Here is a 24,905-nt window from a genome sequence, read left to right as displayed (position 1 = left end):
CATACAATCAGTTTGCATTCCATACCTTCTTCAAGCGTATTGTAATTGTTCATCACAAATTTAAGCAGATGGGAAACTATTTCAGCTGAACCTCTCCTTTTGGTGGATTCATCTCTCAAATTTACTGTCATGTTTGCGGTACCAGTGTCATGAACCATGAAAGTATATGACGACAACTGTCTCTGGTAGAATATCATGAAGTGCCCCAATGTAGGATAGAGCAAAACCTATTGTAGGTCAACACGTGTATATTGTTGTTCCTTTAAGCCATTTCTGTACCTTTTTGTAGCTCTTTGTGTGCTTAGTCTGCTTTCTCATGATGCTAGAGACTCTAAAGTTCAATGTTGTGCTTTTCTATTTCATCTGAAGCTGCGATCATTTTCTTAAACAACAAATCTCAGTCTGTGCAAGTATCTGACCTAAGTGTTCTGAAATGCAAATTAAAATCTGAAAAACCCTCTGATAGTATGACATGCTTATTGATTTATCAGGAAACTTTTTGGTAAACAATCGATACGTTCTGCAGACATTGAGATTAGGGTGCAGACATTCTTTTGAGGATTTATTCTTGCTATAATGGCTCATCTGTTTTGGGAAACTCTTGTGTTCCCGAATCAGAGCCCTGCCATCATTTGATAAGGCATATGGCCTGTTGCAATGTTTTCCTAAGTCATCTTTAGGAGTGTTTATTCCACCTTTCTGTCTATGTTGAAGATGCTGTATTCATTGCTAGATGATGCAGAATCTGTCAGGCAATGTTTTTTGACACACTTCTTTTGAGAGTAGCTTGTTTCCATGAAGTATCATCTGTCTTATCTTTTTTTTGTCTGGCTGCTTGTCATATGTCAAGGCATGATATTCTTCGTACAGTTTTAACTTAATTTCCAGGATTATGTCCTTGCATCTTTCTTTTAGCGCACTCCTGCATTGCATATACAATCCTGAATTATGCAAAGGATCAAACATACTGCCTAATATTCAATTGGTTTATCGTATGTCACATTCTCTTTTAATAATATAGCAGTACTCAGATCATGTATTAAATTTTTTCATTGATGATATCAACAGAACTATAATTAATTTTATTCATGTTACACATTTTTACTGTAATGTTGCAGAAGGTGCACATAACATGTGTTTTTAGAGACATGGACAGTGTTATTCCATTCACCTGCGTTGGAGGCTGTTTCGCAGGAACTTCCTTTCTTTTCTTGGTTTATGTTGCAATCCAGCATCATAAAGCCTTTTCCTCTCAATATCCTGCCAATTACCAATGTCAATGTCCCTTTTCCCCACATTGTTTGCACATTTCAAACCGCTTGCACTAAGCATCAACTTGTTACACTCCACCATTCTTGTAACAAACAGACTGCATTGTTCGCGCAGAGGCATAAAATTGCATAAGTCTCCTCGCTGTTTAGTGCTTCCCTTGAACAGTGAACAGATGAACTAATACAGCAGGTGATTCAGACTGCCATATACAGCATTATTCCATGGGGAGTCTACAAAATGTCAAAATGTGTCATACAGCTTTATTCGTGCGCACGCTTCAATTGATGTAGCACACGGAACAGGAATCAGTAAATGGGCAGGATGCTCCAAATTTTTGAGCGTATGTATATACGAAAACTTGAAGTGGAAGAAGTATGTTACTGATCTTCTCCAACAGTTATGTTCAGCTACTTTTGCTCTTCATATACTTGCTAGTCTTGAAAATAAATGAATCAACTTCCTGACATAGTTCGGATATTTCCGCACAACAGTGTCTTGTGGACTAAGCTTCTGAGATAAGCCGCAACTTAGAAAGAAAGTACTGACTGCACAGAAGTGACCAGTAAGAATAGTACGTGTTGTTCACACACAGTTGTCATGTAGATAGCTCTGCAAGGAGTTAGGCATTTTAATTGCACTTTCACAACACATATATCCACTGGTGAAATTCATTATAAGTAATCTGTCACAGTTTGAGAAGAACTGTGCTGTCCATACCTCTAACAGTAGAGAAAAAATTACCATTATTACCCATTAGTAAAACTTTTGGTGGCTCAAAAAGCAGTTAAGTGTGGAACAACAAAAATTTTTGATCATATGCCCAGTTAGATAGCAAAGTAAGATTTAAATCTAACCTAAAATCATTCTCCTGGATGAATCGTACTTTTCCATCAACAAATTTTTATTTAAAAACTGGTAGCCTGAAAGAAACCTTGTTTATAAGGTTAGCTGCATGGGTAGAACTAAAAATGATGTGATCATTAATGTTAACACTAATTAGGTATACATATCCTGTAAGCTGGCTCATTCACATTGTTTACATAAAAGAACTGTTCAGATGGTCTCTCTCTCTCTCTCTCTCTCTCTCTCTCTCTCTCTCTCTCTCTCTCTCTCTCTCTCTCTCTCTCTCTTTCCAAGCAGCAATACCAACTTGCAGGGTCTGCTGGCTAATTGGACATGGCATGTTAATTCTAAGGTGTGGTCGGATGCCCTTCCTGTCACAAACTGTTCAGATGATCTATAGAACATTAACTAGCTAGCTAGCTAACTCATTGAGCAGTAATCAAGAACAGGTTGCACAAGTGTTTGATATATGGCCTCTTTTATAGATGAGGTACACTTTTCTAGAATTCTGCGTATAAACCAAAGGTGACCGTTTGCCATCCTTACAACCAACCTTACTTGCTCATTTCATGTCACTTTGCAGTGTTACTTCTGAGTGTTGTTTTTCCTACCCATCTGCATTAACTTACATTTTTTCACATGTAGAGCAAGCAGCCGTTCATCACATCAAAAAGAAATTCAGTCAAAATTGTCCTGCATCCTAAAATCATTCAAAGATGACACTTTTCCTCATACTCTACAGCATAATTAGCAAGTAGTTGCAGGTTGCTGTTCACTTTATTTTTCAAATTGTTTATGTATGTAGAGAACAAGAGTGGTCATTTCACACTTCCCTGATGTTGAGTACATGTCTCAGGGAGGTTGTTGCTGTGAATGGTGCATTCTTATAGGTACGAAAGATTATTTGTATTTCTGACAAACAGCCTGACAAAGTGTAGAATTTTTATTATTTAAAAGTAAATTACATTTTCTTGTAATCTGCTATTAGAATTTTATTTAATGAGGTTTCTGTTTTTATCAGATTTATTTTTTGTAAATGTAAGTTTTCATTAAAACCTTCCATGTATGTGTAAGATTTCTATTTGAAGTGTTGTTCTCACTTGAATGCACATACAGCTGGAGTGCTGTATAGGTCCTATGTTCAGTGTCTTTGACAAACAAGGAGGAATTGCACAATGCATGATATATTTTCATGCAAAATTGAACGTTAGTGTGACAAAAATTTATTGTCATTTAGTTCATACACTCTTTAAAGAATCAAACTCTCATGTATAAAACAGCTTCAGACATCTGATTGTTCTGGAAATGAGTTAAAGTGTTAATACATGGTGTTAAGCGTGTGAGTGAGAACAAGGTTAGAAAATGTTTGCAATTGTGCTTAAAGTTTTTTGGAAGTTATTCGGTACTCTCATTATGTAACACTGGACCAATATAGTTAGTGTAATTTGTGCTCCATTTCAAGCAAAAGCGAGTTTTTTACACATGTTGATGTATATGGCATCATGTCTCCTGAAATGTGTGTTGTACAATGATATAAGTTTGTAGGTATATTCAGTGGTATATGTTGATACTGTCTGCAAACTGTGTTGTGAATAGAGTTCATAGTAAAAAAAGTGATAAATTAAAATGTCATATCAGATGCTGAAGTTTTACTGCACAAACAGCAAAAATGTAGTAAGCAGTAATTTTTTTTTTCCTTTCATCATTTTGTGGGGGATGTTGGTGGGAAAAAGTTCCATAATGGTTTGAAATTGTGTGTAGGGTTTGTTCAAAGTCACTAAATGCTCTCATTCTCAAATACTGGGTGAAGGAAGTGCAAATTGTAATACTTGTCTTATTGTGTTGAACTTTTAACATAATGTTGTACTTCTTAATAAGTAGATTACCACAGCATTTTAAATTTTCAAATTCACTCAGTGGTTAAGCAAAATAGTGAAAATAAACTTTTTGTTGCACTTGGAAGTCCTTAGGCAGCCTGCAACTGGTATGAAGTTCTGAGATAGTGGCTTAGTAATATACAGTGTGTTTCAGAAGTGATGGGTGATATTCAGGGATATGACAGGAATGATCACTCGAAACAAAAAAAGTCAAGTGGACATGGGCTCTAGAATGCATGCCTTAAGAGCTATGAGCAACTCTTGATCCTCAATACTGTGAAACAAAACATATACTGCATGCTTTTTGCTGTCCATATTTTGAGTAGTAGTACTAAGGACCAAAACAAGAAAAAATGCCCAGTAAACGTGTGATCTAAAATCCATACCTTTAAATTTATGAGCACTTGTTCATTAGAAGAGTTATTTTTCAATGTAGTGAAGATGAACGAGTGCCCATAGCTCTTAAGGTATGCATTTTAGATCCCATGTTTACTTGACTTTTCTGTTTTGAATGATGATTCCTGTCATATCACTGAATATTGACCATCACTTCTGAAAAAGCCTGTACGATTTCAGTAAAAGAACTTTTTCATGGGCACCAATATATGGGCTACATATGACATCATCAGCATCATCATCATTCCTCTCATCATCCTCAGTTCAGCTCCTTGTGTAAAGTGATTCACAGGAAGTAAGAAACTGCAACCTATTATGTATAAGTTTTAAAATCCGTGCCAGCAGATCGATAATGGGTCAGAGATGTTACAGTTAGCGATTGACAGGCATCACCGGAGGCATGAGTGATAGATTATGTGGGCCCAGCCACTAGCAGCATGAAGCTAGGCCAGTGGCTGCAAGTGGGTCTTTAATATTATGCCGCTCTTACAGATCTTGCCTAGCTTTCATTTGGATACTGACCTGGCTGAGGACTTAAATTTTCTGGTTATCATTATTGGTGTTCTTTTTGTGTTCAGCTCTCAAACTTTGCTTTGTTTACAGTTTTTGCGTTAATACCAGGAACGGACATAAAAGTGGTGACAAGGTCTTATCCTAGTGTGCTTATGGCTTCACACTCAGTAACAGTGTTAAGGATCCCAAGTTTCCAAAACTTTGGCAGCAACAACTCCAACTACAACAGCAACAGCACAAAGAACAACAGGAGGTGCTCTTGCAGATCATAACTCAGGAGGAGCAGGAGCAGCAGCAGCAGCAATGATGTCAGTCTGTGGCCACAGCTATGCCCACACCACTGTTAGTGGCCTTAATGAGTCTTCAAAAATCTGGGAAGTCTGTCCCCACCATTTTGAACTGTACTACTTTGCTTATGGCATTTCTGTTAGGCAGCTAAATCCATTGCTCTTTTCTTCTAATAGTTGTTATACAATGTGGTGCAGAATTTCCAACCCCTCTTGGTCCCTGGTGACTCGTCTTTCAATGACCTATGTGTTCTGTTAACTGAATAATATGGTTAGCAGGTACACCTTGTTGCAGCAAGGCTATGGTTTATTCAGTGTCATAAACAACATGTCGACAATCTTGCACAGCATGGGTCACCAACTAATAGGGTCTCGCACTCAAGCACTATTTCACCTGCCAGAGCTGTAAAGTTTCATGTGTGCAACCATTGATTCGAGGTGTGATTGTGCACTTGCTCCTGGCAAGGGAGTTCATGGCTAAAGCTTTGGCCTAGTCCAATCCTAGTCTTGCTGAAGTGCTTAAAATTGCTAAATCTTTCGAGGTTGCATCAGCAGCTCAACATGCCTTTGCAAATGACATTCAAGTTTCTAAAGCAGTTAGTAGCCATTGCAAGCAGTGGACAGCTGATGATTTTGACTCATCATCCTCTATTTCTGCTCATAAGTGGGCATCCAGATCATCAATTTCCCTTGAGAGACTTAACTGCATTGATCGTTCTCCTCCCTTGTCAGTGTCGAGTGACTCTTTTTGTAATGTTAACTGGTTGGTTCAGAACCTCTCGTCAGTGTTGCGATGAACTACACGCAAGTCAAAGAAACTCTAATCCTGTCACAACCGCAGTGGTGGGCATGCCAGAAGCAGATGCCCACATCGTGCAGTGGACTGTTTCGGGTCAGCAAGCTGGGCCACCTCTGTCAACAGGCGACCTGCCAGCCACATCCTCAGCTGTGACATGAGGAGACAACAATGGTTTACACTATCATGGCTGCGGAGCAAGTGGCTCCCATGCCACCATGAAAGATCATTTTAGACTTGATGCTGTTTGGTCAGTCTATGGAATTCCATTTGGACACCCTTACCTCTGCTGTGCCAGACCCTCTCTTACTGCCTCAGGGTCATTCTTCTACTCTGAGAATTTTCACTGATGGTGAAGTACAAAAACACTGAATGTGTACTAACCTCCTTAGCACCTTTATTTACCATTTTTGGTTTCAAAGTAGAGGACCAAGTCAACTTCGAGTCAGAGGTAGTGGCTTTTTCTGATCTTGACAGTCTGTGCAATTCGTACAAAGAGATTTTGAACCATTGCGTGTAATTATATGGCTCACATTTCTCTGAAGCATTCTGCTATGTCCAAATGTTTCAGAGGTCACCAGCTTCCATGTGTGTTCTATGAGGTTGTTCAGACATAACTTGTGCAATTTCAGGATCAAAGCATTATTTCCGTAGTTTCCACAAGTCAATGAGCAATGCCGATAATTGTCATTAAAAAATTGGTTGTTAAGCTTTTGTAGCGATTTTAATTTCACTAGTAATTCCCAGTCTAACACTGATCTCTGTCCATTGCCTTGCCCAGAGGAGTTGTTAACTAAACTGGATGGAGGCCACTATTGTTCAAAGATTGGAGTAAAGGATGCGTATCTCCAACTGCCACTTGACGGTAGATCACATGACTTACTATTCTTAAATATGCCATTTTGTGTATTCAGATACAATAACATACCATTCAGCATTGTTTGTTCATCCGCCATTTTCAAAAAGTATTTGGAACAATGGCTTCAAGATATTCTGCACTGTGATAATTATTTGGACAATACCATTGTTACGGGTTCTATGCATGTGGAACATCAAAAGAGTCTTGAATACCTTTTTGAACAGCTCCAGAAAAATGGCTTACAACCTCATTTCGAAAAGTGCTGTTTCTTTGCCCCCAGCTTCAAATACCTGAGGCACATTCTTAGTCACAGAGGCATCGTGCTCCTGTGCTACCATGTCTGTGCAATCATAAAAATGCCGCTATCTAATAAACTTAAAACAGTTGCATTCATTTCTGGGTAAAATCACGTACTATGCCATGTTTCTTCCCCAAGTGGCACAGATCTCACACACACAGACACACAGACACACAGAGACACACACACACACAGACACACACACACACACACACACACACACACACACACCACTTCCAATAAGCTGCACAAGAAGGGCATCAAATTTGTATGGTCGGCCGTCTGTCATCTGGCTTTTCACCACCTTAAGGACGGTCTTGGTGGATTCATGTCTGATGCCACATTCACTGGGCCTGATGTTGACATTGACATTCCAGTACAGCATTGTGGGAGTTTTGTCTGACAAGTTGTTGGATGGTATGAGGTCCCCAGTTGCGTTTGCCTCCAAAATGTCCAACTCTGCACATCTCAAATATTCCAGAACTGAGGAGGTGGTTTTAGCAATAATTTGTATAAGGTTAAGAAATGTCGTGTGTATTTGGATGGCAGCAAATTCCACCTATGACTACCACTAACCCTGGATTTCAATACTCAAGCATTGTCCTAAGCTCACAGACAAAACAGTGCACCATCTGCAGCACAAGGTGTTGTTTTTGAGTGGGTACCACTACAAGATCCACTTTCATCTCACTGTCCAACATGCCAATGCAGATGCACTGTCCTGCCTGCTTCTTGGCCCGAACATGTGATTAGACCACCAGGAAACTGTTTGTTTTGCCTTGAATCAACATCTCCAAATAACCCTGGATAAATTCCCTCTGATAGCATGCAAGACAGTCTTGGCGTCATCGTGTAACCCAGTTCTGAAGAAGGTTTTGTTGATGGTCAGGAAGGATGATCAGAACATGTTTCCTGCCAGGTCATCTCAGCTTTTCACAGTTATTTCACTCTGCACTATCATTTAAATACCTTGTAGGGCATCTTGACATTGGCCACTGTAAACTCTTAACTGACAGTTTGTCATACCGGACTCTCATCCTTCAGGTTCTGCCAATAGCTGCACAGAACTAGGGTAGCTGATGCAAGTCAGTCTTCAATAGTATGCTGCATGAGTTCTTAAAAATCCTGCCTAGCTGTTATTTGGATACTGACCTGGCTGAGGACTTGGATTTTCTTGTTACTGTTATTTTCATTCTTTCTACATTCAGCTCACAACAAAATTGGCTTTGTTTATGGGTTATGCAATCATAACAGTAGCAGACATAAAATAAGTAACTAGGAAGCTTTTTTCTGACATTTTTTGGAAAAACTTGTTAAGTTTCTTTTGCAATAGCAAAAATGTGTAGGTACAACTAGTGAATGTTTACATGGAAAATGTTTTTATTGTATGGATCAAAATAAAAATCTAGTTAACAACTTAACATAGTTGTCAGTTGTGGACACCATCTAAGACTTGTAACTGTTTTCAGGTAATGACACGTGTTTATATGGAGTGTGTTATTACTGCAGTCCTCAAGATCCTGTATGTGCACACAAAGATGTCATGGAAGGTGCATTAATATATTGGTTGCCTGAGTCTTATAAACTGAAGAAGTACAGACATCCTTGGCAGCGCACATACAAATTTGATGCTGTTGCAAGGTAAGACTTCTTCATATTGTTAATGGTGTTTTCTCAATCTAAATATGAGATTTACACTCTGCAGCAAGCAGAGTCTGCACCGATATGAAACTTCCTGACAGATTAAAACTGTGTGCCGAACTGAGACTCGAACTCGGGACCTTTGTCTTTCACGGGCAAGTGCAAGTTCGCAGAAGAGTTTCTGTGAAGTTTGGTGGGTAGGAGATGAGGTACTGGCAGAATTGAAGCTGTGAGGATGGGTCGTGGGTCATGCTTGGGTTCCTAAGTTGGTAGAGTGCTTGCCCGCGAAAGGCAAAGGTCCCGAGTTTGAGTCTCTGTCCCGCACACAGTTTTAATCTGCGAGGAAGTTTTAAATACTAATGCTTTGTTTGGAGGTGCCTGTCTTTGGTGTTAGCCAAATTGTGACCAACTGTTAAACTTTAACAGCTGATTTTTTATTATTATTATTTCTATTTTTTCCGCAGGAGTATTCCTTACAACTAGTTCATACTGGGAATTGCATGATATGGAAGAGATTTAGGGAATCTTAATATTTAAGTAAATGATAATTAGTATCTATTGGATGATAGGATATGAAACAATGAAGAACTATAACTTTTTAAGAAAGCAGTTTTATTATTCGATGCAAGCACCATTTTGCTGTAGATATGAAAATGCATGGAAAATAACTCTCAACTTGACAGTGACAAATGTTGTATTGCATGTACAAATGGCATTTACTTTCGGAACTGAGATGACAGATATGGTGGAGTAGATCTTACAACAGTTTGTACTTAAAATATCTCTCTTTGTTGGCAAAGCCATTGTGTGGACAGATGCATCGTTGTCCTGATGAAAGTAGCTTGTATCCTATCACCATCTGTACCACTTGTCATAAATGTTTCGATCCCGTTTGTCTAGCAGACTTTCATAATGTCATTCAGTTACCTTTTTATACTTTGCAAGAAAACAAATAAGAAGAATTCTTTTTGCATCATAGGAAATGTCTGGTAGATTAAATAGGGCGTAAGTTTTGGTGTAGACTCAGTGGATTCCCGTCCATTGCTTTGAGTGCTGTTTAATTTCTGCGATGTATTGGAGAATCAGTCTCTTGTCTACAGTAACAAATTGGTGCACAAAGCCAGTTGGGTCTGAACATCATCGAGGAATTAGTTTTTGTGTTTACTTTTGGTCAGTGTTCAACAATTACTGCATTCGTATTGTTTGAAACTTTCTCGTAATTAGTGCTTTGTACATGATGTTATTAGTCTTCATTCACATATGCTTGTGCTGTCAGCTATTTAACTGCTGATCATCCAGTAGCATATTATGGGCTTTCATGGAGGTTTTTTTTCCAGTGGTTTCAGTGTGGAGGCATCGTTAACAGTGGTAATTTTCAAGTGAAGTAAAGCATTAGCTTTTTACCTTTGAAAATGAAAGAATAGACTCGTTATGAACATATACAAACCTTGGAGGAGTTTCTTTTGTTGATAAAACATTAAAAACAAAGAATTTTATGATAGTGCAGTATTACAATTCATCCGTTTTAACCAATCACACATTACATGACTACTTCAAAAGCCACAGGTTAATTCTTACAATAAAGTAAAAATGGCAACCATCTACACTTAACCCTTAACTTGTGAGGTTGGGACATAGTTTGTGAGGTGAGATCTTCAGACCACTTCGCTTTATTTTTCCCTTAAATTTATAAAAATCTCAAATCTGACATCCTAATTGTACAGAATAGTATTTAGTGACTAACAGCAACTGATAAAATAGTATATGCTGACAAAACTCTGTGTATGAATGCTTTATACAGCTTGCTTTAATTCAACTCAAAAAATTAAGAGAAAATTACCATACTCATTTCAATCTTTGTACTATGTGGGTTAGTAAAAATATTAAGTGATTGATTGCAAATCATTAAAAACTGGATATATGATGATGTATTATGTTTTTTTTTACATTTTTACAATATTGCAAATATTTGATATCAGTGATGTTTTGTAAAGAACAAAAAAACACCCATGTATAATATTCACAGCTATCATCTGCTACAAAGAAAATATTCACTTATCAGTACATGTGGCAAACAACACATAGAAAAAACTACTATTTTGTAACCTAAAGAATATATATTTTTGCAGTGAGGAAAACCATCTGCACTTCACAACTATTCTGCACATTTTTTACAGATTTTTTATTTATTTATTTGTTTGTGTATTCAAGACACACTGGATTGTTACACAGAAAACAATCATAAGACTTCTTCCTTTTCTTTTGAGGTTCATGCAAGCAGGAGGTTTTCCTCATTTCAAACTTTTTGTTTAATGTGTAAGCAGCCATCTCTTCTGATATCTGCAAGACCCTTTAAAAACACACCAGGAGTTCAAAATTTATTTTTGTGTCATTCAAAATTCTTTCTGGCAGAGGTTTGATGACAGTTGTGGCAAGGTTCTTCATGTATTCAAGCCTTTTTGCCTGTGAGTTATTTTTGAAGGAGTTACATATTACATATGAACTGACGGTACTAATGTCCAGAACCTGGTAAAATATTTCCATTGACCATCACCTAGTATGTCAACCACTTCAGTAGTTGGCGTCTTACTCATCCACAGAATCTACAGTTCCCTTTATGAGGTTATAAAAATCTACAGTTTCTGGGTGGTAGTGTCAACAAATACCTCATGATGCATAGATGATAAAATAATCATGGCTTTGATGAAGTCATCTTGAATTATCAGTGAAGCCAAGGCATCATTCTGTGACGTTTCAACACTACTTGTAATCTTCAGGCAAAGATTGACTATGGTCATGTGGAAGCTGGTCAGTTATAACTAAGAGACCAGATTATATGCATCATAAAATCCTTGAAATATGCATAAAAGTGCTTGAAATCTGTTGAAATATGCAAGATCAAATACCAAAGAAACATGGTAGTTACTGCATGCATTATATCTTAAAAGTCAAACCTGTGCATATCAATTACGAGGAAGAGTGCCGGCCATGCGAAAAATCAGTACATTTAGAACATTGATATCATTTTCTGAATACTTTCTGGTAGAGGTTAGGGAGTGGTCCTTCCTGGGATTTTTATCTAAAAATTTGCCAAATGGGGATGCATACCGTGTTTCAAGAAGTGTCCATTTGCTATTGTTGTTGGTAACAAGCAAATGTGAAGCGAGTGAGTCGCAGCAAAACAGTCGATATGTACAGTAGCAACTTTGAGATAAATTGCACGCAGAGGGGCATGCACAAAACCTCTGTAATATTTTATTTAAAAAACAACATAGAATTGTGAATTTTTTTTGAGCAGTATTAACTTTTAATTAATACTATTGGACCAAAGCATCATTTGCAATTTATCTTACTTTTTCTACTATTGTAAACATAAACAACCAAGCACTGTTCGAAATGTTCGGCAGTAAGATTGTCTCTTCAATCACTCAAAACATTTTTATAAACAGAAAAAGGACCATTATACATCAACTGAGGTAACGAGGCAGTATTTGAATTTGGGTACTATGTTGGCACTTACTGTTTCTGGTGAAACTTGACCCATCCCATTAATAAAACTATCAATTTGGCACAAGGGTTCAAAACCTGGGTTATTGTTTAAAATTTTTTCAAACTTTTCTTTAAGTTTTCTTGGGAATACTTCTGGCAATGAGGAGTTCATTAGAATAATTATATTCATTAACTGAGTAGTTCTTTCCTGAAGAAGCAACCATTGGTTGCAAAAGCTAGAAATTTTGTGTGTGTGTTTGTGTGTTATTTTATTGTGCCTGTCTACCGGCGCTTTCCTGCTTGGTAAGTCTAGATGATGTGACTTACCAAACAAAAGCGCTGGCAGGTCGATAGACACAAAAACATACACACAAAATTCTAGCTTTCGCAACCAACGGTTGCTTCTTCAGGAAAGAGGGAAGGAGAGGGAAAGACAGAAGGATGTGGGTTTTAAGGGAGAGGGTAAGGAGTCATTCCAATCCCGGGAGCGGAAAGACTTACCTTGGGGGGAAAAAGGACAGGTGTACACGCGCGCACACCACATACACACACACACACACACACACACACACACACACACACACACACACACACACACAAGCAGACATTTGTAAAGGCCTTATATAGGGAAACATTCCACGTGGGAAAAATATATCTAAAAACAAAGATGATGTGACTTACCAAACAAAAGCGCTGGCAGGTCGATAGACACGCAAACAAACATACACACAAAATTCTAGCTTATATATATATAATTTCCCCCCCCCCCCCCCCCCCCCCCGGGTTGGTTGGTGCACAGCATGTTACACACTACACATTGTAAACACATTCAGCTGTGTACAAGTAAATAGAAAGCTAAACTGAAACAATGGATGGGTGACTAAAAACTTGCGTACTTTAATTTAATTGTTGCCGACACGTACAGTATAACAGTGGAGAGGATTAACCGGGAGCATGGGTACAGGAGCATTGACTCTGTCTGCATGTTCCTGTTCCTCTTCTGTAATGATTTCGCTATTCAGTGGCCTCTCGGTTAGTGACTGTACACAGTTCTAGATCGCAATCAATCTGTGAGACATTAAAACTAGATCAAGCTAGAGACTACCCATCAAAATTTTTAAAATACTGTAAACATAGAGCGAAAATATGCATTGTCACTAGTTTTTAGTTAAAATATGCAATAACCGGTAAAAGGGAGCCAAATATGCAAATGCATGTGCAACATGTGAATGCATATAATCCGGTCTCTAGTTATAACAAAGAGAACATTGTGCTGTTGGAACATTTTACGGCATCTGCCTCTTACATGTTAGTGCTTTGTTCCATTTTAATTTTGGTGGTTGCTGATTCCGATGTTGAGAACTTGTTCGGGATGGATGCTTTGCAGGCATTTAGATTTTCTACCACCAACCCAGTTCACCTTGTGTCCGATCAGGTACTGTATTCTCAATTGGAAAAATTGTGTGTGGAATTTTCAGAAGGGACAGTGTGTGTTAAGAATTTTTCTGCTCATATACCTTTGAAATCCATGGCTCGGTCTTGGTTTTGTTGTGCACATCCTGTTCCTGTCGTCCTGAAAGATCAACTGAAAGCAGAATTGTACAGACTTTAATTTGTAGGGGTCGTGCAACCTATTATGGCTAGTGAATGGTTCTCTCTACTGGTTGTAGTTCAGAAGTCATCAGGGAAACTTAGCCATTGTGGCAACTTCAGCACTATTGTCAATGTGCAGTATGAGGAGGAACTGTTAGCGAAAATATCTGGTCGCCAGTTCTTTTCTAAAATTGATTTGTCTGAAGCATATCTCCAGGGTCTTGTGGAAAAAAAGTCTCAGCAAGTTCTGGATTTGAACTCTTCTTTTAGTCTGTAATCAATATTTGTGCCTTCCTTTTGATGGCACCCATGCTGTTTCCCAATGATTTGTAGAGCAATTGACTATGCCTGTGTACTATCGATATGAACCTGTCCAGGTGATAGCAGTGTCACATGGCAAGAAATGACTGCTAGTCAGACACACGCATGATGCGTGTAGTGTCAGTGAGCATGCTGTCCATGTGTAGAATGGGGAAGGTGCACGATCTGTCTGAGTTTGACTGATTTTGATGGTCCGGAGGTTCAGCACGAGCATTTTGGAAACTGCACAACTTGTTAGGTACTCAAGGAGTGCTATGGTGAGTGTCTTCAACACATGGTAAAACCAAGGTGAAACAACATCCAGAAGCCATGGGGTTGGGCGGCAACCCCTCTTTACAAATATCGGACATCATAGGCTGGGAAAACTGGTAAAACAGGACAGGCAGTGAACTGTGGCGAAACTAATGTCAGACTTTACTGCTGGGCAGAGTACAAGTGTGTCTGAGCACACAGTGCACTGAAAACACCCCTAACAGTGGGTCTCCACAGCTGATGATCCATGCGTGTGCCAATGATATCACAATCTTTGACATGTATACTGTGGAACAGAGGCAAGCTGGCGGGAGCTCCATTATGCTCTGGGGAACATTTACATGTGCATCCATTTGTCCAGTGGAGCTGATGGAATGCACCATGGTGGCCAAGGAGTATCATACACTGCTTTCAGACGATGTACACTGCTCATGACGATCATGTTTCCCGACGGCGGTGTCATTTTTTCAACAAGATAATGCGCAATGTCACAGTGGTTCAAGGAACACAATTGATGTGCTGCCCCCCCCCCCCCCCCCCCCAACTCGCCAGATCTGAACTCAATTGAAAACCTCTAGGATTTGATTGAACATGGAATCAGAGCTCATCACTTACTAAATAATCTTTTTACTAAATAATCTTTTTATACATTATAGACCATTGAAGGTGCCTAACTTGAGTAGGTGAAACATGTCTGTTATGTAGAAATAAATTCAGTTGCAAAGGTTGAAATTTTTAATATGTTTATGATAAACATAATTACCTCTATGATTTGACCAAGTGGCGTGATTCATTGGTGGGACATTGGACTCACATTCAGGATGACAGGTGTTCAAATCCCTGTATGGCTATCCAGATTTAAGTTTTCTGTAACGTCACTAAATTGAGGCAATAGCCAGGATGCTTCCTTTGAAATGGCAATGCCAGCATCTGTCCCCAGTCTGCATTTATTCACCATCTGCAGTCTTTCTTCCTTTATTGTATAATTTGCAGCTCCTCCTGAGTGTTTCATAAATTACCTAGAGTGCTTCACAGTTTGCCAGCACTGTCACAAACATTGACATGTTTCAGTTATGTGTCAAAGCTTGCCACAGCATGTTAAGGAGTTTCAGCCATAGCTTCATTAGCGCATAATCATTATTGTTCCTGTATCCAACTAGGAAAATACAGGACTGAGTAAAATCATACTGACATTATAAGTTAACAATACTCCAATAAACTTTCACTGTGACAGGGGAGTCTCCGTGTTTTTAACTGAAAATGATGTATATACAATCATGGGATCCTCTCCAATGCAATCAACACACATGAGACTGATTGTGTACTAGACAGGTCTTCCCTTAACAGTCTAAATTACAATATGTGTTTGGCTGTTATCAGGAATTTGACTCTTCTAGTGGTAACCTCTCTGTTGGCTTCTAACTCATAGACTTGTATTAGGCGCCTTTACCATTTTCCAGGTTCCAAAGATCAGTCAGCCTGGTCTTCGATATCACTCCATTTTCTGTTGACCCTGGTCAGAAGTCACTGAATACTAAGGACTCTAATGGATATGTTGGAGTTCCTAGCAGAATATTAAAGTACTGTGCTGCACGTGTTCGCCCCATATTTAGTCATATCCGTAATATTTCCTTTAGGAATGGTCAGTTTGTAGAACGATTAAAGTACTCAGTAATAAAGCTGCTTTATAAAGAAGGAGAAAGGGATAATGTAGACAATTTTAGACCTATTTCTATGCCATCAGTGTTTGCTAAAGTTATTGAAAAAGCTGTGTATGTAATGATAATTGATCACTTTAAAGCACATAATTTGCTGTCAAATGTACACTTTGTCTTTAGAAGTCATTTAGCAACTGAAAATGCATTTTATCTTTTATCTGTGAGGTACAGGATGGGTTAAACAAAAGATTTCAAATGCTAGGCATATTTTTTGATTTAACTAAGGTGCTCGATTGTGTTGATCACAAAATGTTGCTCCAGAAGTTGAATCATTATGGAATACGGGGAGTAGCTCACAATTAGTTCACCTCTTACTTTAGCAACAGACAGCAAAAGGTCATTATTCACAGTGTTCAGAATGCCTGTGATGTGGGGTCTGAGTGGGGTACAGTCAAATGGGAAGGGGGGGGGGGGGGGCCCAGGGATCAATGTTGCGGCCACTCCTGTTCCTTATTTATATAAATGATATGCCCCCTAGTATTAGGGGTAACTCTAATTGCCTGACAAGTTCTTGGCTTGTAGAAAATAAACTAACACTAAATCACAGTAAGACTCATTTTTTACAGTTTCTAACACACAATTCGACAAAACAAGATGTTTTAATTTCATAGAATGGGCATATGATTAGTGAAACTGAACAGTTCAAACTTCTGGGTGTTCAGATAGATAGTAAACTGTCATGGAAAGCCCATGATCAGGATCTTGTTGAAAGACTTTATGCTGCCATTTAACTATTTGAACTGTATCTGAATTTATCCATTAGTTGTTGTAAAATAAATAGGGTATCTGTACATGATCTATTCGGCCTAAACCCTCTGGTCTTCCCCAATATGGCGGCCAACATTTTGCCTAATTTTTTCAAACATTAAATTGCCAAATAAGCAGCACATTGTAGAGTTGCACTAATGCCTCTATAGCAGTTTGTTTCTTTTCTATTCCCTTTCTTGAAAATAGAAAATATATATGACTCTTTCCATTTTGAGGGAATTTCAATTTACAATAGCAGTAGGGAAGAAGCTACCCATTGCCTTTGTAGGTTTTGGCAAAAGCTTATGATACAGTCCCTAGATCTAAGCTGTGGGAAGCTATGAAAGCTATAGGTATGGATGATCACCTCTTACACATTATTACTGAAATGTACAGAGATAATTTGGTACAGATTAAACGATGTTCAAAGTTATCAGAAGCTATGAATGTCATTAAAGGTTTGCTACAAGGTTGCAGTATGTCACCAGTCTTGTTCAACTGATATGTAGAAGTGGCTCTCTGAAATTGGAAGAACAGCTGCAGAGGAATGGGAATCACTGTCAACAATGTAAAAATATTTTCATTAAGTTTTGCTGATGATCAAGCTATTGTACCACAAGATGATTATGACCTTGAGTTCATGATACGGCAATTGTATCACAAATACAACAGATGGGAAGTACAGATGAGTGTAACAAAACCAGGGTATCTGGTGGTGAATAGAGATGCTAAATTTGAAGTACACATCAATGATAAAGCAGTTACGAGACAGTGTAACGCTAGCCTGCCATGACACGACTTGCTGTTATCCTCCGAGAGGATTTGGGAAATGTGACTGTGCGCATATCTAATGGATGAAGGTATCGGACTATAATTTTGAAATTATTGCAATTAACAGCAAAAACTAAACACTCTTTAACTTTGGGGTTTAATGAAAGTAGGAAAGTTCATATATGAATAAACAAAATGAATGGTCGCAGCCCAATTAGGCACATTAATTTAGAAATGTATGTTTAAGAAAATTGAGTATTACGAGGGTAATCCCCAAAGTTAGGTCTCCAATTTTTTTTATAAGTACGTAGACCTGTTTATTTGTACAATGGCTTACATCAGTTTACAGCTTGAACATTTAGCTATTTTTCAACATAATCAACATTTTTGTCAATGCATTTTTGTAGACACTGTGTCAATTTTTGTATGCCCATGTCATACCAGCTCGCTGCCATCCTGTTCAGAAAGTTACGAATCTCCTCTTTCACCTTGTCGTCAGAGCTGAATCGCTTTCTGGCCAAATGTTCTTTTAACCTAGGGAACAGGTGATAGTCAAGGGCGCAAAGTTAGGACTATAGGGTGGGTGGGTGATTATGTTCCACAGAAACTGTTGCAGGAGAGCAACAGTTTGCCGAGCAGTGTGTGGGCGAGCATTGTCATGGAGAATGTGTACGCTCTTCTTAACATTCCTCTTCTCCGGTTGTGAATTGCCCGTTTGAGTTTTTTCAGAGTCTCACAGTACCTGTCAGGATTAATTGTGGTCCCAGCGATTCAGCTCAGACGACGAGGTGAAAGAAGAGATTCATAACTTCCTGAACAGCATGACGGCGAGCTGGTATGACATTGACGTACAAAAACTGCCACAGCATCTACAAAAATGAATCGACAGAAATGGTGATTATGTCGAAAAATAGCTAAATGTTCAAGCTGTAAACTAACGTAAACCATTGTAGGTATAAATAAGTCTATGTACTTATAAAAAAAATAGGAGACCTTACTTTTGGGATTACCTTCGTAGTTATTGAAGTGACTTTCCTTAAGATTTCCCTCTGAATAGCACATGGTGTACAAACTGACACAGGACACTGAACTGTGGGGAGCAGCAGTTACCGATAATGCACAAACTAGTAATCATAGAAAGCAAAAATGTACCAAACTCTTACTAATAATAGTTACACTCAAGTTCACTACTTGGAAGAAATGCAGAACTAAAATTGGCCAGGAGGGGCTTCTGACTTAACTAACATGTAACAACTAATTTAAAAAATAATATCACAATGCACTGTTTATACTCCCATTTAAAGAAAGATATCAGATTTCTTTAGTAGCAATAATATTCCAATTATCTTTCTAATATGAGAAGAATATGGTGGGAACCCTTAAACTGGTATGATGTCACTAATCAAACCCTATGATTATTTCAGTAGAAAAATTTAATTCGATTAAAGTTAATTCTTAGCTCCACTTTTAATAGTTTATGTTTTTACTTTCCAAGACAAATTGTTCAACATTGGGCTCAATTAACTTAAAAAAATTGTTCGCAATAGTAATCAAGGCTAAATTATGTTTCATACAAGTTTAGCTTGTTCCTTTTTCATCACCGGCGAAGCATGTATTTTAGACAGTAACATTTACACAGTCTTGCACAGATTTTTTGGAAAACAGTACTTTGCAATAAACTGAGAGCACTTTAGCAAATTCTAATTAACTTCAACTCTTGCTAATCCTTGCACATTTGACAAACATAAATAAATCATTAATTCATTTGAAACAGGATACTCGCTTTTCTGAACACTTAGGAGAGGATCTTGCATAGGTTCATGATCAGGATAGAAAATATGGTTCCAAACACACATTTATAGCACTAGGATTATTATTGAAATCACTCACACAAATTAACTGGTCCGTGCATACATATCTGTATGCATGAAGTACATGGAGCAGTGGCGAAGTTGTGGTGGCAAGCAACATGGTGGCTAACTGTACTCACGTCTCTTCATGTTCGAACGCTCTATGAAATTTCTTCTTGGCGGCTGATTTTTAATGTGTTAGAGTTATTCCTTATTGCTGAGAGTACCAAGCGACTGCCAAATCCACATCTGAAGCAAACTTCCTTGCAAAGTGGCTTCCAGTTGCCTCCCTTGGCTCCGTTTGTGTGTACCTTGCAACGCCTAGCTACTGACTACATACCGTTCACACCAAGGAGCCGCCCAGTTCGACCGTCAAAACCAGAGGGACTTCTCTACATCTTTTACATTTTACAGTACAAGTGCCCTAAGCACGAACCAGCTTCCAGTACACATAGCTTGTCTTGTAAGCTTACACATATTATAAAATTTCATTATTTTAAATGATCATTTATCTTTTCCTGTCACAAATCAGTGCTCTTAACTAACAAAGAATAAACACTTCGTAATTACAGATACAAAGTTGCATAATATAAACCTACTTCTAATCAATGTAAGTGGTACAACAGGAAGAGAAATTTAAATATCTCATGGCACATATTGATAAAAATGGACTGGCCAAACAGAAGTAAAATACAGAATACAGCAAAGCAGAAAAGTGTTAGGATGTAAGATTTTTTGTGAGATAAGAATATTTCCAACAGCAAATGGATATTAAATGCAGATCTCAAAAGAAGACTAATAGCTGTGGAAATGGATTATCTGCGTGGGAGTGCCAGAATATCAAGAATCAAAAGAAAAACCAATGATGATCTAAGAGCCGGCCGGAGTGGCCGTGCGGTTCTAGGTGCTACAGTCTGGAGCCGAGCGACCGCTATGGTCACAGGTTCGAATCCTGCCTCAGGCATGGATGTGTGTGATGTCCTTAGCTTAGTTAGGTTTAATTTGTTCTAAGTTCTATGCGACTGATGACCTCAGAAGTTAAGTTGCATAGTGCTCAGAACCATTTGATGACGTAAGAGCTAGAATGAAGGCAAATGGTACAGTGATAGATAGAACTGAAAGAAAATCATTGAAATGGTATGGACATATGATGAGAATGCCAGATCATTGGTTGCCAAAGAAGGTTTATGAATGGAAACCAACCGGTAGATGTAAGCACGGATGACCACGACATTCTTGGACAGACCACATAAATGGAGTTATGGAACATTGCAGCATCGACAAGGAAGATGCGCTGGATAAAGAGGCTTGGTGGAGGATAACAGGAATACAAGATGATGATGTTATTAATTAATCTTTGTATTGATTAATCCTGTAATAATAATAATAATAATAATAATAATAATAATAATAATAATAACTGTGTCTGAAGTGAGTGATCGTTCAAGATGAAAATTAGTCTACTTTGCTTATTTTCATTCACTTATGTCATATGGTATTATATTTTGGGGTAACTCTTCGCATTCTAAAAGGATATTTTTGGCTCAGAAACAGGTGGCTCGGTCAATAAGTAGTGTAAGTACATGAACCTCCTGTTGATCCCTGTTCATGAGTTCTGTATTTTGACAGTGGCCTCTCAGTATATATGTTCCTTACTGTCATTTCTTGTTAACAATATTAGCTTATTCCCAAGAATAAACAGCTTTCACTCACTTAATACTCTGCAGAAATCAAATGTGCATTTGGATCAGACTTCCTTAACTCTTGTGCAGAAAGGTGTGCAGTATACTGATGCATCCATTTTCAATAAGCTACCACAAGAATTCAAAAATCTTACCAGTAATCCACGCGCTTTCAAATCGAAACTGAAGAGTTTCCTCATGGGTCACTCTTTCTAGTCTGTTGAAGAGTTCCTTGAAAAATTAAGCTGATTCTTGTTGTACTATTGATTGTGTTTACTTAAACTTATGGCTTGACTTTTTTGGGCTTCATAAACATTTCATTTTTATCTGTTATTACTTTTATGTTGTAATTTCGTGTACTGTCACGTTCCATGACATTGGAGATTTGCTCCTCAATTTGGGCCTACACAACGTAACATGTAAATAGAAAATAAAAAAATAGTCAGTAGCTGGGGGCAGCCATAACATGAAATCCAACTGCAGGTGGATGCGTCTGCCACATTCTCAATAGTTTGTGTCTGCAGTGGGAATACTAACAGCCACCCGGTGTATCGGTCAGTCATCACAAGTCAGTACTCATACTTACTGGGAAGGGGGCTATGAAGTCCAGGTGGATGTGTGAAGTTTGTGCCTCTGGTATGCCAAAACTTCCGAGCAGAACTTGTACGTGCCATATCACTTTGCACTTCTGGCAGGGAATGCAGGTCTGAGTACATATACAGCAGTCCTTTTCTGTACCCATTCATACAAAATGCTACATTACTAGCACCCTTGTAACTGAGATCAGCAGGTGGCTGAGTCCATGTAGAGTGTCGAAAACCTGTCATTGTAGAAGGACAGGCACATACGGCCACTGTCAGCCTGCTGACTCATTGCAGCATATCAGCTCAGCAGTGGAGTGTGACGCAAGTGCAGGGCCATCTTGTCTTTCAGCAGGTTCTTTAAATCTTCATCATCTTTTTGTGATGCCGCCAGCTTGGTGAAATCCACAGTGTGGAAATGCTTTCCTCCATAGATGGTACGTCGGTGGGGAAATTTTTAAAACAGCTTGTATATTGTAAATTGCAGAATAAAATTTAGTTGGTGGATTTGTGCTGGGTGATAGTTATTTGGTGGGTGCAAAAACATGGAAGTCAATGGCCAATGGTATGTATACACAGGGTGTTTAAAGAAAAGTGTCACATATTTTTACAGGAGGCTATATTGGCCAAAAATAAAAGAAAAGTTCCTGTAATGATATGTCAGGATACCAATACAACTTGAAATAAGAGTCAAGATGACTTCTTATTCCTATTTGTGTGTTACTTAGAAGTGGATGCTATAGGCAGTATTGCATGTGGTTACCACACATCCTGACACATCATTCAGCTTTTCTTCGCAGTGAATATGCTTTCTTTCAAATACGCCTGACTCCATTCGGATTGTGTCACATGCATGCTCCTGTAATGTCTGCACATTGTTGATGCCTCTGAATGTTTCCATAACCATAAATTCAATGGCTTCAGTTCCAACAAAAGGGAAGGCTCTGCTACCAGACCTCTTCGGTGAATCCATCACCTCTGGAGTGATGTGGTGGGATACTCTTACACGATCTCCAGAAAATGGTGTGGTACCCCATCATGCATAAACCACAGTTGTTGCCTATCTGCAAGGGTAACATTCCCCAGTAGTGCTGGTAATTCATCACACAGAAATGGGTGATACACAGCTCCTGTTAAATCTGTTTGGCAAAATGTATGACTTATGAATCTGTCACCAACATATACTGAATCGGTCCTGTTGCCTCACCCACATGGTTTCTCAAGGATTTGCATCTGACTACTTGTGCATATTGTGATAATTTGCCATTCTTGTGAATCGTGCCTTACCTGTAAATAAAATGCAGACTGTGAACTGCAGATCTTAAGTAATGTGTTGTAGAAGTCAGTGGCGGCACTGTTATAGAGCCAGGTGGTCTGCTGGTTGAAGAGCTTGCCTGCTTCATGTATGATAGGGACAACATCACTGCTCGTGCAGGAATGACCACACAAGAGTATGCTTGATACAGCAACTCTTAACAGCCCATCTTTCAACCGATATTGGTTTCCGGACATATAATTACAGAAACTTTTTTTTCTAGTTTTGTCCAAAACTAGCTCCTGTAGGAATATGTGACAATTTTTTAAACATGCTGTGTAGTGAAGGCATGCCCATGGAAGTTTCTAGTTCTTCATGAGCCAATAAAAATTCTGTGTAAAGTGGTGGCCAAGAGTGCTGCTTCTCTGTGACGTTCTTGGAGGATAAACCTAGAGGTTGCCAGTACCTATTTACATACTGTTGCAGGACAGCAACAACAGTGTGGGATGAGGTGCCTGAGAAAATTGCTAGTGGGGCATTGGTGATTGGATGTGTAAGGAGGGTTGCTGGCATGAGACCTGTCCGGCAGGCTTCAAATACTGACTGTAGTTCTTCATTCCAGTGACAAGAATGGAACCATGCTTTTTCTGGCAGGTATGGAGTGGTGTCTGGGCCTCAGTAGCTCAGCGTTAAAAACAATGGCAAAAGTTTATCCCCAAGTACCGACACACTTCATGCATCATTTTCAGGACTGGGTAAGTTGAAAGTGCATTGATGCACTCAGCTGGCAGATATGTACTGGTTGCAGAAACCCAATACATCAGGAATGTTACTTCATTAGCACCAATTGCGCATTTAGCCAGGTTTATGAGATTTCTGTAGCCAACTATGCATAGCTGTCTTTCATCTTGTGAGGCTGAGGATGCCACAAATACATCATGTATGTATGCAAAACATTTGTCCAATCCCTACAAAACTTCATCGATAAAGTGCTGAAAATCAGTATTATGAAAAACCAGTCCAAAGTTTTTTTATCCACTCGACAACTAGTTTTGGGCTGAGACCCATTTTCATATCATCAAAACATTGTCAAAAATGGTATTTCTGAAGATGTGAAAACCATGTCAAAAATGTGCAATGCATAGTTACAGCACATACTGATAATTCTGCATGTTGGAAGTTCATTAAAGCGCTGAATAGTCTACGCCACTTTCTGTAGGCCATATGACAGGTATGGGAACTCAGATAATCCAGAGGCCATAGCTATTGTAGTTTTATGGATGGCCTCTCTTGCAATAGGTATTTGATAATGTTTTTGCTAGACCTAATGTCAAGAAAACGGTGCACTCAGTTAGTTGGCATGCAAAATCTCGGAGTGGCACACAGGATACTGGTTGGTAGTTGTCCAAGTAAAGCCAGTATCCACCAGAAACTGCATTGTAATGGCTACTGCTAAACATCGTTAGTTGCCCAGGCTGGTGCTGTTGGCAGACTTGACTGCTGGGCGCGGGAGGCTGCTGTTGTCGTTTCCCACACAGAAACATGGCAATCTGCACCTATGTGCTATGTCACCCATTCATTCTGGTCTGGCAAGGGCAAGGAGTACATGTTGTATCATCCAAGTGATAGCGTGCTGTCTCATCATCAGTATGCACCAAGGGCTGTGACATGCCATATCAACATGTCAAGATGCTAGTTGATGTCATCTGGCCTCTCTCTCTGGTGAGCATTGTGTTTTAAATGTCACACAGTTCATGTGTGCTGCTGGAACAATTTTGAGGTGGTTGTTAGCAAGTAACTAGATTTGTCGGACAGACAGAGTCACACCTGGGGCGCAGGTAGGACCGGTGGTGGCCACTGGCAC

At 38.9% G+C, this 24,905-nt stretch overlaps 1 protein-coding gene across 4 annotated transcripts in view; it reads left to right on the top strand.

Annotated features, from left to right (window-relative positions):
- The window catches only part of LOC126298567 (glycosaminoglycan xylosylkinase), a 110,250-nt gene that overhangs the window by 59,234 nt on the left and 26,111 nt on the right, over window positions 1-24,905 (top strand). For all 4 annotated transcript variants that reach the window (XM_049989932.1, XM_049989934.1, XM_049989931.1 and 1 more), the window contains one exon: window positions 8,611-8,782. In XM_049989932.1, coding sequence (XP_049845889.1) covers window positions 8,611-8,782 — 172 coding nt within the window. The remainder of the gene's footprint in view (window positions 1-8,610; window positions 8,783-24,905) is intronic.

Source organism: Schistocerca gregaria, chromosome X (assembly GCF_023897955.1).
Source record: "Schistocerca gregaria isolate iqSchGreg1 chromosome X, iqSchGreg1.2, whole genome shotgun sequence".
NCBI lineage: Eukaryota > Metazoa > Arthropoda > Insecta > Orthoptera > Acrididae > Schistocerca > Schistocerca gregaria.
This window is presented reverse-complemented; position numbering and strand designations above follow the sequence as displayed.